General features: G+C 38.9%; 2 protein-coding genes and 1 long non-coding RNA gene across 3 annotated transcripts; 1 reads left to right on the top strand and 2 right to left on the bottom strand.

Moving 5' to 3' along the window:
- Positions 1-292: 292 nt before the first annotated feature.
- On the top strand, positions 293-12,583 carry LOC103476300 (uncharacterized). Its single transcript, XR_014090902.1, has 3 exons — positions 293-961; positions 1,288-1,431; positions 12,494-12,583. It is a non-coding gene; the product is annotated as an uncharacterized LOC103476300 (long non-coding RNA).
- On the bottom strand, positions 2,722-6,696 carry kcnj1b (potassium inwardly rectifying channel subfamily J member 1b). The gene is made up of 2 exons (XM_008428540.3): positions 6,238-6,696; positions 2,722-4,776 (listed from the first exon to the last, which is right to left on the bottom strand). Exon 2 carries the CDS (start codon positions 4,773-4,775, stop codon positions 3,636-3,638), a length of 1,140 nt encoding a protein of 379 aa, XP_008426762.1. The 5' UTR covers position 4,776; positions 6,238-6,696; the 3' UTR covers positions 2,722-3,635.
- On the bottom strand, positions 8,487-15,976 carry foxred1 (FAD-dependent oxidoreductase domain containing 1). Its single transcript, XM_008428539.3, has 11 exons — positions 15,584-15,976; positions 14,783-15,003; positions 14,510-14,620; positions 14,181-14,299; positions 14,014-14,108; positions 12,571-12,672; positions 12,266-12,342; positions 11,225-11,385; positions 10,986-11,115; positions 10,807-10,911; positions 8,487-9,686 (listed from the first exon to the last, which is right to left on the bottom strand). The coding sequence occupies exons 1-11, from the start codon at positions 15,753-15,755 to the stop codon at positions 9,432-9,434; spliced, it is 1,548 nt and encodes a 515-aa protein (XP_008426761.2). The 5' UTR covers positions 15,756-15,976; the 3' UTR covers positions 8,487-9,431.
- Between the last annotated feature and the right edge of the window lie 364 nt (positions 15,977-16,340).

Below are 16,340 nucleotides of genomic sequence, written 5' to 3'. Positions count from 1 at the left end.
TCTTGTTTGTATCAGAAAACTACATACGCAAGAGGAGTTAGTGCCAGTATTTATGGGAGAAAGTTTAAAAGAAATTATCTGTTACATAGTAAGACTAGTCTTAAAGGCTAAGAAGCTAATAACTTTTACACTATTCGTCATGCTGCTACTTTTTTTTTAATTTAGTTTTTAATATTCTATTTTCAGATGTAAAGTTAGGAATTAGATCAAATCTTAAATAATATTGTAGTTTTTTGACACATAAATCAGTCAAATCACCGTAAAGGCGGTAAAATGACGTAGGACCGTTGACGGTTTTTGGCGTTACCAGCGCGGTTCTAGAACCTTCAGTTCACCATAGCAACAGTAACTAAGGAAGGGGAAACTCTAGCCTTTAATTAGTTTAGTTGGAAGTACGCCCTTTCTTCTTTTTAAATCCACCTTTGTTGGTTTCATCAGCTTCAAATTTACCAATCCGCCTCAATTGTTCATTGTTATGCAGATGAGGCCCAGTTAACTTGTCTCCCGCTAATCCAGATGGGATCAAAGCCGCAGCGGAAGCCTCGCTGACAGAAGATGGTCCTAAATGAACAAAGAGGCTCCGTCTCTGAGAGAACAACGTGTTTTTGGTTCTGCATGATGAGGTGGATGAAATTAACCCGGTGATGTTGGTTTCTACCTGCTGCCATTCCTGAAATTGTGCGACAGTGTGAGCTTCAAGAATTTAACGGCTGGAGCTTTTTCTCTGAGCATATAAGCTGAGAAAGACTGCTGGCAGAACTGGGACAGATTTAAAAAGAAAGAAGAAAAAAAAACAATCATTGTTGAAGTAATTGTGTGAAACACATCATCACACAGCAAAGAAGTGGACTGATGCTCTCTAGTGGTCGGGGCAGCTGTCGCAGCTGACTTTTTTTTAAAATATCAATTTGGTCAAGAGAAGAAACACGTTTAAAAAGCAAACACGTAAAAGGATTCAGAAGTACATAACTAATTTATACAATCTTATTTCTAAAGATTCATAATCTTATACATAATATCTTGTGAAGAAATTGCAAAAAATTTCACTATTTTATATTTTTTTTAAAAGTACACTACTGGATAAAATGTTTTTCTTTTAAATATTGAAACAAAAGCACCACAAATTCAGTTTAAATTAATTTTTTTAAATGAGAATAACTTTAGCTTTCATTAAATATTTGTGGAAAATGTCTTTAATTTATGATTTATTTTCCTACAAGATAGCTCATGCCAAAAATAATACTATTCAGTTGTCATATTTTGATATAGTCTGTGTCTAAATTTCAGCAGATAGACAGTTGGATCAAGGCAGGACCTGGATGTGCTTAAACCTGACGTACTGCAGGTGTGTTGACCTGTGCTAAGAAGTTGAATGCTTTCTGGAAATAAACATGTTTTGATCAGAGAAGACAATTGATCAGAGGAGTCAAGGTAAGGCTTTTAAACTAAGAACCATCTGTCAAGCATAGCGGTGATAGCAACTAGCAATACTGTACATTGCTGTTTTGCTGGAATAGTACAAAGTGGGTGGAATTACAAAAAGGAGGAAAACCTTCACATTCTTGAACTTCATCTCATAAACAGACGATGTTCCAACTGGACAGGAGGGGCAATTTGTAATCTGAAAGTTGTCGAGTTGATTCCATCTTTCTCTTGCTATGTTACTGAGAAAGGCACCTAATCCCAAATTCAGTTTGAATTGAAAAATACTTTGTTGAGCCGAAAAGAAAATGAAATGTTGTTTTAGCTCATATTAATTAAAATTCTTCACAGAGTTATAATCCTAAATTGTCTTCCAGTGTGACTTTCAGTATTTTATTGTGTGCAAATTTTTGTGGTAAGTATCACTAGAGACGTGCTATATAATTTCTGAACTTTTACAATAATTCCAAACAAACGTCAAAGCTGGGTTTTAAATGACACAACAGGCCACCATTAAGCTGGTGGCATCTCAAAGCTCCACCCGTAACCATGTTGGGAGTTTCTTAATGATGGCTAAAAGACTGGTCAGTGGTCGGAAACTAAAACAATTACCTCAATTACCATAATGTCAAGATAAACGGTCAAATGTCCAGCCTGAAGCTTGAGCTTGTTGAAAGAATTTTTAATGAGTGGATTTGTCACAGACTACTGTCATGGTCTACTACAGAAATCCAACACTCTTTAATGAATTTGAAAGTTGTTCTTAATACAAATAAAAATAAATGTATGTATTTTTCCAGATCCATAAAACCACAAAAAGAAATGAAATGGAGCTGGTTTACACGTATAAGTATCTTGGCATTTTGATCAATGACTCCCTCACTTTCAAACTCCATGTGGAAAATCTCGCAAAAAAGCTCAAATTAAAGTTATTATTTTCAAAATAACTTGTGTTGTCATAGGGTACTAGAAAAGCGACTTGTTTCTGTCTGTGTTGGAGTATAGAGATATTTTATACACAGTTGCTTCCTCACAATGTCACAGGATGCCAGACTGTATGTCTTCTCAAGGTTCATTTCAAACTGCAAAATGTCAACACACCACTGTGATTTCTATTCACGGCATGGTCTGGCTGCCTGAACGAATTTCCACTGGTTAACTTTTATTTACAAGACATTATCTTGACTTCTGCCAACCTATACCTGCACTGCAATTACACTGAGAAATGTTCATTCAAACTGGGTTTCTAATTTTGTAGTTATGGGTGATTGCTATGGCAATAATGAGCAGTAAGACAAATTGGACTGAAAAAATCGTTTTATTCCAGCTGAGGATCTTACGTTCCCTGAGACATTACAACCTTGTACATCTAGACTGGCTATAACTAAATTATGACATTTATAGCTACCTTTGCCGTTTCCTCGCCACGTTGAGATACAGGACCTGCCAACATGACTGAAACACCACAGGGTTAGTGTTTGAAGTGAGTTTGTTCTCTGCTATATTCCCTATAACAGCCTTTAGAGCCCACGATTTCTCATTAGAACAGGATCAGACTGTAATCTTCTCAAGAAATGCCCACTGTGCCATTCACTGTTTTATTTCTTTTATGTTAACCATATCAAAACCTTAATGTGTCTTCCTCTATTTATCCCCATAAAAACTCCAGATGGGGTCCCATTGTGATGAGCAGTCTAATTCCAGTCAGTTGTCAGTTTTCACCGTTCTCTTTCACAGCCAAACCTTTCTGTAGTCTGTAGTGCTTGAAATACTTGAAACAGAGTAAAAGTGACGATGAGTTTCATAAAAGTCGACCTACATGCTGAGTCTTTGACTTTATTTGATGGCATACAACGAAAAAGGAAGAGTAGATTTCCGCCAAAAAGCTCAGAAATACTCTAGAAAAAACAAGGAAATTTCTGAGTTTGAAAAGTCAAATATTTTCTAGAAGACATGGAAATTTAGAGATTAATGTCAGATATTTTCTAGAAAAAAGTTTCAATTTGAAAAGACAAAAATGTTAGACTTTTGAAGCTCCACAAATTTCAAAGTTGAAATTTTTTGACTTTTCAAACACATATATTTTTCTTTTAGAACATTTTTGAGATTAATTCCAGAATTTCTTGAGTTTTATGGTGGAAATTTTCTCTTCCTTTTATTTTTATCTTCAGTGGCCCTTATAGCTTTGACCTTTCCTCTAGAATAGGTATGTTTCACATTTTTGTGACATCTACCGGGTCAGGAATGTCGATCACCTGGAAGCCCAGGTTGTCGATGCCCAGCTTCAGCTGGTTGATGTGGTTCTCCTTGTTGGGGGTCCTCTGGTCTACGTCCGTCTCAAAGCAGTGGACGCAGTGCGGCGTGGTAACTCGGACACTTTTGGAAAAGTTTGAGAAATCCACTCGATACTTTCCTGTTTTAGTGCGGGAGATGATGGGGAGGAAGCTGTAGCCCCACTGGATCTCCTGTGGGACATATGAGGTTCGTACCTGGCATGATGAGCTGGTGGACTCTGCCGTCCCGTCTAAAAACACCACCAACTCAAAGTCCTGTAGGGGGAGAGTGTCAGCGGACAGCTCGTAGAATGGACTCGATCTGTTAATGACGTGGTAGAGTGTCAGCGGACAAACAAAGAATAAGTTATCCTTGCCAGCATCAACCATGAAGTCAACGTCCACCTGGTCCAGGATGATGGTCTCTCCATCTGGAGTGATGGTCGTCCTCAGCAGCTTCCCATAAATCTGGCTTCCAATCAGTAAGGTCTTTCTAAGGTTGGCCACTCTGATGAGGAGGCACAGACTTCCTTTCTTCAAACAAATGACTGCTGTGTTGCTGAAGGTGACAGTCTTTGCCCTTTTCTTGGGTAAGGAGATCTTGGCCAGGATGATGCCACACATAAAGCAGTTGATGAAGACGCCAACTAGAGACTGGATGATAATCAGAGCCACCGTGCCAACACAGTGCCCAGTCAGTGCCCTGCCACCATAACCAATGGTGGTTTGTGTCTCTAGTGAGTACAGGAATGCCGTTGTGAGGCCGTTAACATTGTCTATACAACGGACGTGCTCCTCTGTTTGGTTCTGCGCCGTCAGGTCCCCGTTGCTCTTTGCGATCCAGTACCACAACAGGCTGAACATGAACCAGCTGCCAGTGAAGGCAGCCACAAACAGGATGAGGACGAAACGCCAGCGGAATTCCACAAAGGTGGTCCAGAAGTCCACCACGAAGGCGAAGTGGTTGCTGTACTCAATGTTGCCAAACTCGATGTTGCAGTGCCCGTCTTTGGTGACCAGACGGCTTTTCCGGGTTCGGTGTCCAGGCGGCTGGATGTGACCCGGAAGCAGCTGGAACATCCTGGAAATGCAGAAATAAATGCAGAATTAGTAATCAAACAATATCTATGCAATATCAAAACAAATCTTGTAATATCAGATATAGAAATAATAATTATTGGTATTCACTCCACATCAATTAGACAATTTTTCAAGTTTATATTTATAGCACATTTCAGCAACAAGGCAGTTGAAAGTGCTTTACATCATTTAGATACAAACATCATAAATTCATGTCAACAGTTGTGTAAAACATTAGCAGACATTACTTTTTGTAAAGTGCCATCGTTAAAATCATCAATACACATCAAATGTTGGTCGGTGTTCTATTTATTATGGTTCCAAAGAAACTGAAGAAGTTTAGTCTTGATTTAAAGAAACTCAAATGACCTTGCTTCTTCAACGTAGCTTGAACAAAGCAAACATTCTTCTGAAAAGTAAATAGAACTTTTATTTAAAGTAATCAAATTTTTTCATGTTAGGTTGCCCAACCCAAGTAGAAAAACATTGTTTGGTGTGTTTCAGTGTTTTTAAATAATCATTTATGTACTAAAAATTGTATATAAATAACTATTTCTACTCAGAGTTTGGCATTTTCACATTCCAAGTCAGACAATCGACTGGAAAACCTTCAGAAATTGGAATTAAAACTTGAAAAGTCAGAAATTTTTCACCAGTTTTAACCTCTGAATCATATATGAATTATTGGCTTCTGTTGCTAATAGCAGTTAGCAAAGTCAATGAGAAAAGTTATTGATAATTTTCACAGATTTTCCAGCTTGTAAGTGAAAAACAGTTTTGCTACCATTTCTGAGATCCCCAAAGACCATTGGAAGATTACGCTTACAGAAATTCTAGTTAATAAATGTTAGGGTCCTTTAAGTAATACTGGGCTAGTATTAAATGATGTTTATTTCCATCTTCTCGATGTTGGGGAAGTGTAATGTCAGCTATCGGCCATGACAGCTATTTTAATAGGAGTATATTTCTAATATTTTTAATCAAGGAAAAAGCTATATTTAAGTTCAAAATTCAGAAATTGACAGCAAATTGAAATTAATATATCTGAATTGTTTCATACTTTTGGATAAAGTAGTAAAGCAAATATTTCAAACCAAATGGTCCAATTAAAGGCTCAAGGTTATGCATGAAGCTGGCATGCTATAAACATATATATTCATTATCCGAAGAGTTGCTTTATAATTTTTTATGACTTGTAATATCACCATGGTTTTGTCATAATTGTCAAACTGGAAACATTTCTTGTTTTTTTTTATTTCCTATTACTAAAAACTTATATTGTTCTTCTCAATGATTTCTGAAACATGCACATACCATAAATATTAAGTACACCTGTTTATTCTGCAAAGCTTCTGTCATTATTAAAAGATAATTTACCAATTAGCAGGTCAACAAACCTTGTCTTGCATTATTGGTCCAGCAGCAGCAGTTCACTGTGAGTTTCAGTAAAGTTTGGACCTACCTGCTCAGTGAGGCTTTGGGCCCAGCGTTCTCCTTGGATCTGCGCTAGAGCTTTGGACTCCTTTCCTTTTAGCTGGTGGCCATGGAGGCATTGGAAAGATTTTAATCCACAGTGAAATTTCCTAATCCCAGCCACATGCCACCATGTACGGTGGCCTTATACAGCTGCAGGACTCCCGGTGGGCGACTCCCTTCATGGTTTTGACACTGTAAATGCCTGGCCAGGATGGGGAGGGACGAATATTCTGGAAAACAGCCGACTGGATGCCTTCAGTGGGGTTTTCTTTGTTGGGGCAGTTGGTACGTCACTTGAGGCGACCGAAGTTGGCCGGCCCAAGCACTCACGCTGTTTTTGTTTTCAGTTCTTGAGAACATTTGGGATTTACAGGAGGCCACACAAAAGATCCCTCCAGTTGCATTTCATTCGGCCCCCTCCCCCAGTTCGAACCTGCAAGGTTGCCCCACATTTACATCAAAATGAAGAGCTGCAGAGACACAGAGACCTCACTATGCCTTTTTCTGCATGCTGCAGTTCTTACATCTGAGAACCGTGTTTCCATCTTCTGTTCTTCAGGGAAATTTCTTAGATCTGGAAAATATACTTCCAGTGGTGTAAATAAAACAACAGATGATTCGACTAATTACCATTTAAAAATATATTTTTTTAACCAAACAGAAGTGAGATCTGTTCGGTAGGTGCATATTATGCACAATAATTTTTTTGTGCCAAATTAATGCAAATAGAATACTATTTGGTTATGTTTTGTTTTTTTGTGGGGCTTTTATTTTTTGAAGAATGCCCATTTTAAATTATCAGACTGTTGCATCCTAAAAGCACAAAGTTGCCTTATCACATATCCTTCCTCTCTGCAGCTCTTAGACTCTACAACCATCACTGCTGCCAACAATCTTAACCAGTGTTTACATTCCTGCTGTTATTTGGACATCCTTTCTCATTTAAAATAAAGTCATAAAATGATCAGAATAAAGCCAAAATAATGTAAGGATAAAATCATAATATTATGAGAATAAAGCCAGAACAAAATCATAATTTTGTCTTTATTCTCATGAAACTACAAATTGATTCTTATATGACTTTATTCTTGTAATATATCTATTTTTGTCACTTTATTCTCGCAATTTTTTTCTCATTTTCTTAACGTGGCCCTAATACTCTGTTATTGGTGCCAGCAGTTGATCAAGAAGAAGAAAGCTTTTTATATTTTCTTTGTTAAACATCTTCATTCACTGTGGGCATTTATTTATTTTTTCAACATTTATACGTGATCTATTTAACACCCACACAGCAGGTTGAACACCTGGGTGGCCTTCACCATCTGAAACTTTTCTTTGTTCTAACCTGTTAGTGGGCTCGTTTTCGTACCTCAGAGATACAGGAGCGTGTTTGAGTGGTTTTAACAGCGTGCCTCACTCTTTTGCTGGTGAAATGCTTTGTGACACAGGAAGCTAAGTTGGGGAGGAAGCGCAGCCTGATGGCTTTTGTGGCAAGTCACAACAAAAAACCATCAGGGCAAATGAACACAATCTTTCAGTGACTCTGGATTTAACTCAAATAAAAGGAAACCTTTTATTATTAATTCTGCACTGCACTGTTTTTGGGTGTGGGTGTTTGTTACCTCTCTGACAGCTGGAGGGCAGAAAGTAGTTTTTCTCTTCTCTGATGTAGCGGATGAGTCTGTATCTCCTTTCAGAGGGTAACAAGAAGAACAGATGATACCCCGGGTGGGTGCGGCCCTTAAAAATACGTTCTTTTGTAGTCGGTGAGTGTAAATGTCTTTGAGTAGAGGTACTGGTGTGTTGGTAATCCCTCACCACCTGCTGCAGGCCAGGAGGCTCTTTTCTAGATGAAAGTTGATGAGCAGGTGGTAAAAGAAGAGAGCTACCTTTAGCTTCCTGAGGAGGTGAAGCCTCCGTTTGGCCTCATGATGAAGTATTGGTCAAAATGTTGGGCAAAGGAACATAAAGGTTCTCACTCTCTCTACCTACCAATGTTTCTTGAAGACCACAATAATATCCCTGGTTTCTTTATACGCTTAATTTTGTCTCATGCACATCATTCTTCCAGCCATAAGAATGTCATAAAGTTAATTTGCGCATCCTTTTTTTTTTTATCTACAATGTTAATAACCTGCTGTAGTTTTGACTGCACTGCAACCTGTCTGTGATGACTGTGGTGCGTTGAGTTGTCTAATAAACTCTAAACAGGATTTTAGCAAGTGTCAAAAAATATTTAGTTTTTTTCCCAGTACCTTTTATTTCACCAGGAGAAAAAATAAACTCATCAAGATTAAAAATATAATTTACAAAGTTGTCCTGGGATAGGCAACGGTAGAAAATAAAAATAAAATCTTTTCAACTTTTGGACATCGAGATACAACATTTGAATCTAGTAAAACAAATCACGTTAAACATGTACAGCCAGACGTTTCCGTCTCCTTGGTTTTCAAGAGTCTTAAAATTAGCTGTAAAATAAATGCAATGTTAGCGAGGACGAACGCTTAAAGTGATTAAATGGCGCCATCTGGTGCACAGTTTCTGAAAAGCACTTTAGGTCAAAAGTGCATAAAGTAACATTTTATGGAGACTTTTTCTAACTGTCCTGTAATTATTAACTTCAACATCTTAACTAACCATCACCATTTCTTTGAGCGTTACACTTTGGCATAATTTAAAGAAAACTGACACTCTTGAATATATATCTGTGTCGAACGATGGACTTCTACAGTTTGGAAATGTCCTTACAAGTCTTCCCAGAGTGACGGGAGGCAACAGTTGTATTGCTGAAGTCATTGTTGCTGATTTTCCATCTTGGTGTTATGGTGCAGCTCCTTTCTGCTGCTTTCACTTTTGCAGATTCTTTTTCTTTTTACTTTTGCAGGAAAAAAAGTTCAGTTTTCGACATATAAGTTTTTAAATGACAATAATATTTGCTGTTCCTTTTACACAAGATAGTAAAGTTTTTGGTGCAACTGGCACTTTTGCACATGCCTGCAGTGTTTGTTGGTTTGTCAATCGTGATTCATATGCACTGAAAAAATTAAGAAAAAGGCATGAAAATATCAAAAAAACTATATAGGGAACTATGTGTTCCCTATATTTCCAAAGCTGCAGCATCTTCCTTACAGGATACTAAATAAAAAAATAAGACTCAACTTTCCCTAATTCGAGCCCTTTCTACACAATATTCTGCTCCAGCATGGGCTCCTGTGTCAGAATGCGTCGGAAGCTTAATCCGCTCAGGTCCAGCGTTTTGAACTCTCCGTCCAGGATGAGCTCTGCCACGGCGCGGCCCACCGCCGGCGAATGCTGCAGGCCGTGACCGCTGAAGCCGGTGGCAAAGTACATGTTGTTGATCAGAGGGTGAATGCCGATGATGCCATTCTGGTCGAACGTGTTGTAATCGTAGAAACCGGCCCAGGCGCTGGTCACCTGGCAGGAATAAAGGGCAACAAGTCGGACCATGAGACGCTGTTATGTTAAAAAGTCCAAGAAAACAGTTTTTATTTCAGGTTTTGGACTAGTGATTTCTGAACTTAAGGGATTTCACAACTAGACTTCTAGCACCAACTTTAATTTTAAATGTGACCTACGATGCTTCCTTGAGTGGGTTAGGATACGTCTATGGGCTATACAAAACTTGCTCATTACATCTTTTACTCAAAATCATTCTTAGATAATGAGATTTTAGTTGGCTCAGTTTTGCCTATTTTCAGCTTCTTAGAGAATAAGCTGTTTCAGGGCCACTGTCACTTTAATTCCAAATAAGATGCTGCTGGCCACGCCCCTGGAATCAATGTTTACACTCACACGTGAAAATGGCTGCAAACAGATACACAGTTTTACAACCGTGCATCTTAGAAAAGCTTTAGTAGAGCCTCCTGCACAACCAACAAGAATGCAGCAAGTGGTTTCTGAATGATAAGTCAACAACTAAACACTCGTCTTTTCCAGAAGCCATTGTAGAGCACATACAGCAGTAAAACCAACCAACCAAACGGGCTGGAGCTCAGCATAGGTTGCTAGATAACGGAGCTGGACTCAGCTGGGGTTGCTAGGTAACGGAGCTGGGGTCGCAAACCAACTTAAAATAAATTCTAAGATTCTAATTGTCTTCATGTGGCCTTTTGTTCTGGTTGTCTCATAGTTGAAACTTGTAGTAGCTGTAATAACTAGAAAGTACAAAAGAAATCATATTTTATGTAATTTAGGTGTGTATTGATTTCGATGCATACGACTCTAGGAGAAACTATCAAACTCCAGCAGAAATGTGTTTTGTGTAACATTTTTATCACGGTTTGTGAAACTGAAATTAAAGCCAGAGGCAATTTTTTAAACTTGACAAAAAATATGTGCTTTTCATAATCTAAGATCAAAAATGTCCTGATTCAGGGAACAGCAATAAATACCTGCATAGCTGATGACATGCAGCTAGATTAAAAAAAGTATGGAACCTAAAATTGAGGTTTCATACTCAATTTTAGGTTCTAGATTTAAAAAAGTGTGTCTAGATTAAAAAAAGTATGGAACCTAAAATTGAGCCTTGAGGTACCTTTAGTTTCTCAAAAGCTGGAACTCGATTGGCCAATTTGGGCCAAACCTTGTCTTCAAAAAACTGATGGTCCACTTCCAGATTACTGGTGTCCGGCTCCTCCGCCTGAAAGGGAAACAATGAGGTAACCTCTCAGTTACAATTCAGACAAAAAGACGCTGCTCATAGATGAAACTGACCTCCTCGGGCGACACTCCACAGATGTAGTTTCCTCCCAAACCTTCCCTTCGGAAATAAACTCCGGAATAGTCAATTAAGAAGGGAGAGTCGAGTCCTGGGCCATCAGGACAGTGAACCACATACACATACCTGGAAAACAACAAAAACACCTACCCTCTTAACATTCTAAGATATAATTAAATACTCTTTTAGAAACAAAAAGGAAATCCTGAAAAAGCTGCTGAGGTCGGAGAACGACCTCTTCCGAGGTTCCACAGGGACTGAAAATCCAGCGAGGGAGTCTTTGGGGCCGAGGCCGATTCCCACCATCTCTGCCAGTTTCCCAGAAAACGCTCCGGCTGCGTTCACAACAAGGGCGCATTCCACTGGCTGGTACTCCAGGCTGTTCAGCATCTGCACCTGCGAGACACAAACCGACTGATGTAGTGACCTGCACTGTTGTGTTTATTAGCCTTAAATGCAAGAGGTCAGGGGAAACCTTCGCATAGCAGGTCACACTGCAAAACACAGAATCTTGCCAGGTTTTTGTGGTCTAGTTTCTAGTGCAAATATAAATAAGACAAAACTAACTTACAGGAACTTTTCACCAAGATATATAAACTTATTTTAAGTCCACAATTCCTTAATATTGATGAAAAGAACCAGTTCCACTGGCAGGTTATTTCACTTATAAAAAATTTATTTTTTTACATATTGTGAATAAAATAATCTGCTAGTGGAACTGGTACTTTTTCATCAGTATTAAGGAATTATTGAGTTAATACAAGCTTGCTGAAATGTTACTTGTAAGTTAGCTGTCTATTTCAAAGTGTACTAAGATTTTGAACTTGGTAAGATTTTTTATTTTTCCAGTGTTCAACACAGCTGGGATCACTTTGACAGAAAAACGAGGCCCTGACGAATAGTTTACATCAATTACTGCCTCCATGCGGCGTGGCACGGAGATCATGCTGTGGTTCTGTGGGGGTGTTCAGGAAGTCCAGGTTGCTTTCAGATCATTCGCTTTGGACTTCCAGCAGCGTGAAGTCTTAGCTACTCTCTAGAATTCTTATTCCCAATTAAAATGTAATGCTTGTGGATGGTTTTCTACCACACTTTTTTCTTCCACCTGACTTTTCTTTAAGGATGTCTTCACACCCTTGAATCATTGACACTCAGTGTCATCTGCAAACATTATACTCCAAGAAGAGTCTTCAGTGAGTCTTTTGAACCAAATTACATAGAACATCTTACCGTTTCCCATCAGTCACTCTCAGTAAGTTCTGGATGTTCCACTTACTTTGACAGATTTTATTGTCTTCATGTCTATTTGTTCCCCATTTTTTGTCATCATAACTTGTTTCACGTGTTTAAAATCTGTGGATGAGAATAAGATTAACAGACAATGAAAAAACAAAGATTTAACATATTACATGTAACATGTTCTCTTCTCATTTCAGGTTTTAAGTTGTTATGTTTGTATTAATCAAAAGGAATACACCAGCTTGTTGTCATGTTAATACTACAGGGTATAATGGGAGGACGGAAGGAGGCGTTCACACAAATCAACCTAAAATGTGACCAACATCTGAAGGTATGACCCACCTGCGACTTCCCCGAAGCACTGAATGACCCCCATGGACATGGCCTTCCTCCTGAAGGCGTTCAGGAGAGTCCAGGGGTCGAACCAGCCCTCGTTCTCCAGCCCTGCAAAGCACCAAACCCCCAGAGTGAAGTTAAGTCAGCTGCAGAACCAAGTTAAATATGGTTTTATCAACAGCCAACGCATCAAAATTAGCTTGTTTCCAGTTAGCAATCCGAAAACTTGCAATTATCCCAAACTAATAAATCATTCTGGGTGACTTTTAAAAAAAACAAAAACAAAAAAAACCTACTAACTAGCATTTAAAGGATTGTTACACAAATGGCTTAGCAATGTACGTCTGCTTGGTTGATACTTTGTGGAACCACAATTAAAGCTGCAAGTCTTTCTGGGGTTTGTCTCTACCAGCTTTGCATGTCTGGAGACTAACATTTTGGCTCATGCTTAGCAAAAATAAATCAGCCTCAGTCAGGTTGGATGATTTATTTTGCAGGAACAATAGGTTGCATAAATTAGTTACAAAAACAAAAACATCTTTACATTTAAAAACGCTGTTGCTACAATTAGGAAAAAAAAGAAGAATCTGGTAGAAAATTAGCAGTTAAGAATGTTAACACCTCCCCAATTAACTCTATATTTCAAATTTATGTATCAGTAATGCTTCCAAAAGGGGAAAACTCACTTCCATGAGAAATGTTACAAACTGCATTTAGTTACAGCTCTACACAAATGTAGCGGGCAGGTGTGAACAAACCAGTAAAGTAAACAAGGCAGCTTCACGGATTCAGCAAGGCCTGTCTTAGACAAAGACTTTAGAGGAGTTCACAGGATCTGTTAGTCTTTTCTGTGGTCTTCCTCTTTTCCTCCCTAGCAGCTCCGGATTCTGTCCAATTCTTCATTGTCAAGTCTCAATCTAGCTGTCATTGCTCCAAACTGCACATCGCTGCAAGTCTTGTGAGCTTTTTTTCTCTCTTGCAACTAACCTAAAGTCACAGATTATCATGTTTGTTAGGGTTGCTTTGGATGCTCGGTACATGCACTCGTCCAGTTTTGGTGCTTTTACAATAGAGATCACAATATCATCTGCAAACATCATGATCCACAGGGACTCTAGCAAATCCTCATCTGCCAACTTTTCCACCACTCCACAGAAGAAAGGACTCATAATCTTCTTGAGGTGAGACCTTGAGGAGGTAACTTCCATTACATTCTTGTTTTTTTTCCTTTCTAGTTTAGCTTTAAGTGATAACGTTTTGTTTGTTTGATTGGCCTCCAGCGACTCGGCCACAAATGCAAAACACCACGGCAAACTGAGGTTAATTAAATCATACTAACTAAACATTGTGTCATGAATTAGCCCAGGCTCTGACGCTCTTTATTCATTTAGGGCCTGAATAATGCAGAGCACATTGCTAAATTAGATGCAATAAATCATGTTCTGTTACCGTATGAAGCCAGCGCCACGCCCTCTGTGTTTATCCACGGAAATTTCTCCTTCACTTGTTGCTGAGAGAAGAGGGAAACTTTAGCTCCTGCACACCTGGAATCACACGAGGAGATGATTAGCAAGGCAAACCATCTGAAATCCAGAGCGCATCTCTCCGTCAGGCACCTCTGGGTGTTGTAGTTCTGCTCCATGATGTGAGCCACCTCCTCGCTGGCTAAGAACAGGTATCCCGACTGGTTGAACTGCAGATCCACAGGATCTTCATTCACAACGCTGAGATGCTCCTGATGGGAAACAGAGGAGATGATTCGATCCAGACTTAAGATAAAACAAAGGATGACCAGACGCTACTTTTATTTGTAGCTCTCACCTGCTTATGCACAACTTTTCTAACTACTTTTCTCTTTAGACATTACCACTCCCAAAATATTTCCACAAAACTTGCTTCGACAGCAGTCACTGGGTGATTGAAATGCTTATGAACGTTGACCTACGTTGATGTTCCTCATGAAGTCTGCAGACTCCAGGGAGAGGTGGATGTTCTCCAGCAGGGAGAACTGCTGGCGGATTCCTCCTGCAGACAGAACCGTGGAGGCCTGGGAATACTGGACACAGTCAAGAGGGTTAAAAAGTGGCTTTATATACATTTGTTTTCTGTGTTAAAGTTTAAGAACTGATATCCCCCTACTGTTTAGAGCCGAGGACCTCTTTGATTGTATCTTATCTTAAAGATGTTTAGAAATCCTCCAAGAAAACGGAGTCCTTACTGTTGGGTCTCTCTCCACAACGAGGACTCGCATCTTTTTGGAGAACTTCTCTTTCTGCTTCAGCCAGTAGGCGATGGACCAGCCCATCACGCCGCCGCCAACGATCACGATGTCCGCTGTCTCAGGAGGGAGGTTGGGGTTGATCTCGAAGGGCATCCAGCTGCTGCTCGGCAGACCGTCTGCCGCCTTCTTCTTCATCGCTGCCATCTGAGCTTTCAGCTCTAAACAAAAAGTGTGATCCATAGATGTTTCTGAAGGTCTTTCAGTGTTTTTCACAAATTTTCTACCTTGTCAACAACCAGTGTCTTTTTGGTTTGTTTGAATGACTCTTTTGGATTAAAAAAAATAATAATAAAAAATAATAATAATAATAAAAAATCTCCTAAACTCTACAAATAGCAGGAAATGCAAAGATACAAAATCAACATGGACTTTTAAAGAAGTTGATCTTTGCTTTATTTTCACCTTTTCTTCTTATGTAAACCATTATTTAGAAACAGAACCTTTGCTGTCAGCTTGTCTAGTTTTGTAAACCTTGAACATTGAATAAAAAGATGCTAAAAAGAAGACAAATTGGAGAACAACAGGAAAACAATTCTTAATGTATTTATTGTGCCGAATTATTATATGCCGAATAATTTGCGAGGTTTAAAATATTCAGGAAACGTGTCTACTTGCGATATAAACTCTGCGAGGAGCTTTATATAAGGAGTTTATTTAAGATATGACTATATGTTAAATGGGATCTGGCCCACTCCTGTTTAACTACCACTTCTGTTCCAGATCCTTCAGGGTTCCCACCTTTGAGGAAGTCGTTCCGTAAGGCTCCACCGGTGCTCAGCTTCTGGCAGAAAGTCAGACCTCCACATCGGTCTGGCTGCCTTTGTGTCACCGCAGTGCAGCTGAGCGATCCACGGGTGAAGCATCCACGAAGAGCCCGCACACTTCTGTGCAGCCGTCTCCACGCACACATCCTGGCTCTGAGATCAGTTAGTTATTCAGCTCCAACGCTATTATGGTGGAAATCGAACCGAGATGTGAAGGCGAACGAAAGATGATATTCTTCTTCTTCTTGTCGGTTTTACTGGCGTTTGGCAACAAACTGTTAGTAGCGAAAGATCACATTTCATCTAAAACGAATGAAAATATGCGAAGCCTATAATCTGAGGTCAAGAGAAAGTAAAGTGAAATGAACCGAAAACATTCACATCCGGTTTTACATGTCTGCCGTTCAAAATAAAAGTAAAGATATAAGCTTTAGGGAAACGAGACGGACACAACGTTTTTATAAATTCTACAGAACTAGTTTAGAATACTATAAAAGAAATGTGACACTATACGCTGTTAAATGCATCGTTTTATAAAACTATCTGTCGCATTTATTTTATATCTTTTGAGTTTTGTTCACAGTTAATAGTTGAATTGATTACCAAAACCTTTTGTGATTTTGCTTAATGTATAAAATTATACGAAACATGGCTGCAACTATGAATAAATAATAATAATAATAATAATAATAATAATAATAATAATAATAATAATAATAATAATAATAATA

Source organism: Poecilia reticulata, chromosome 14 (genome assembly GCF_904066995.2).
Source record: "Poecilia reticulata chromosome 14, P_reticulata-male-v2, whole genome shotgun sequence".
NCBI classification, from domain to species: domain Eukaryota; kingdom Metazoa; phylum Chordata; class Actinopteri; order Cyprinodontiformes; family Poeciliidae; genus Poecilia; species Poecilia reticulata.
Note: the sequence above shows the minus strand (reverse complement) of the source record. Positions and strands in the feature narration are given on the sequence as shown.

What these genes read in the sequence shown, in the direction of transcription:
- kcnj1b (XM_008428540.3), bottom strand. Translation starts at nt 4,775, where the DNA reads ATGTTCCAGCTGCTTCCGGGTCACATCCAGCCGCCTGGACACCGAACC.
- foxred1 (XM_008428539.3), bottom strand. Translation starts at nt 15,755, where the DNA reads ATGTGTGCGTGGAGACGGCTGCACAGAAGTGTGCGGGCTCTTCGTGGA. An exon ending in CCTGTGGAACCTCGGAAGAG is followed by an intron (nt 11,116 to 11,224) that starts GTCGTTCTCCGA and finishes GTTGTTTTCCAG; the next exon opens with GTATGTGTATGTGGTTCACT. An exon ending in GTGGAGTGTCGCCCGAGGAG is followed by an intron (nt 10,912 to 10,985) that starts GTCAGTTTCATC and finishes TTTCCCTTTCAG; the next exon opens with GCGGAGGAGCCGGACACCAG.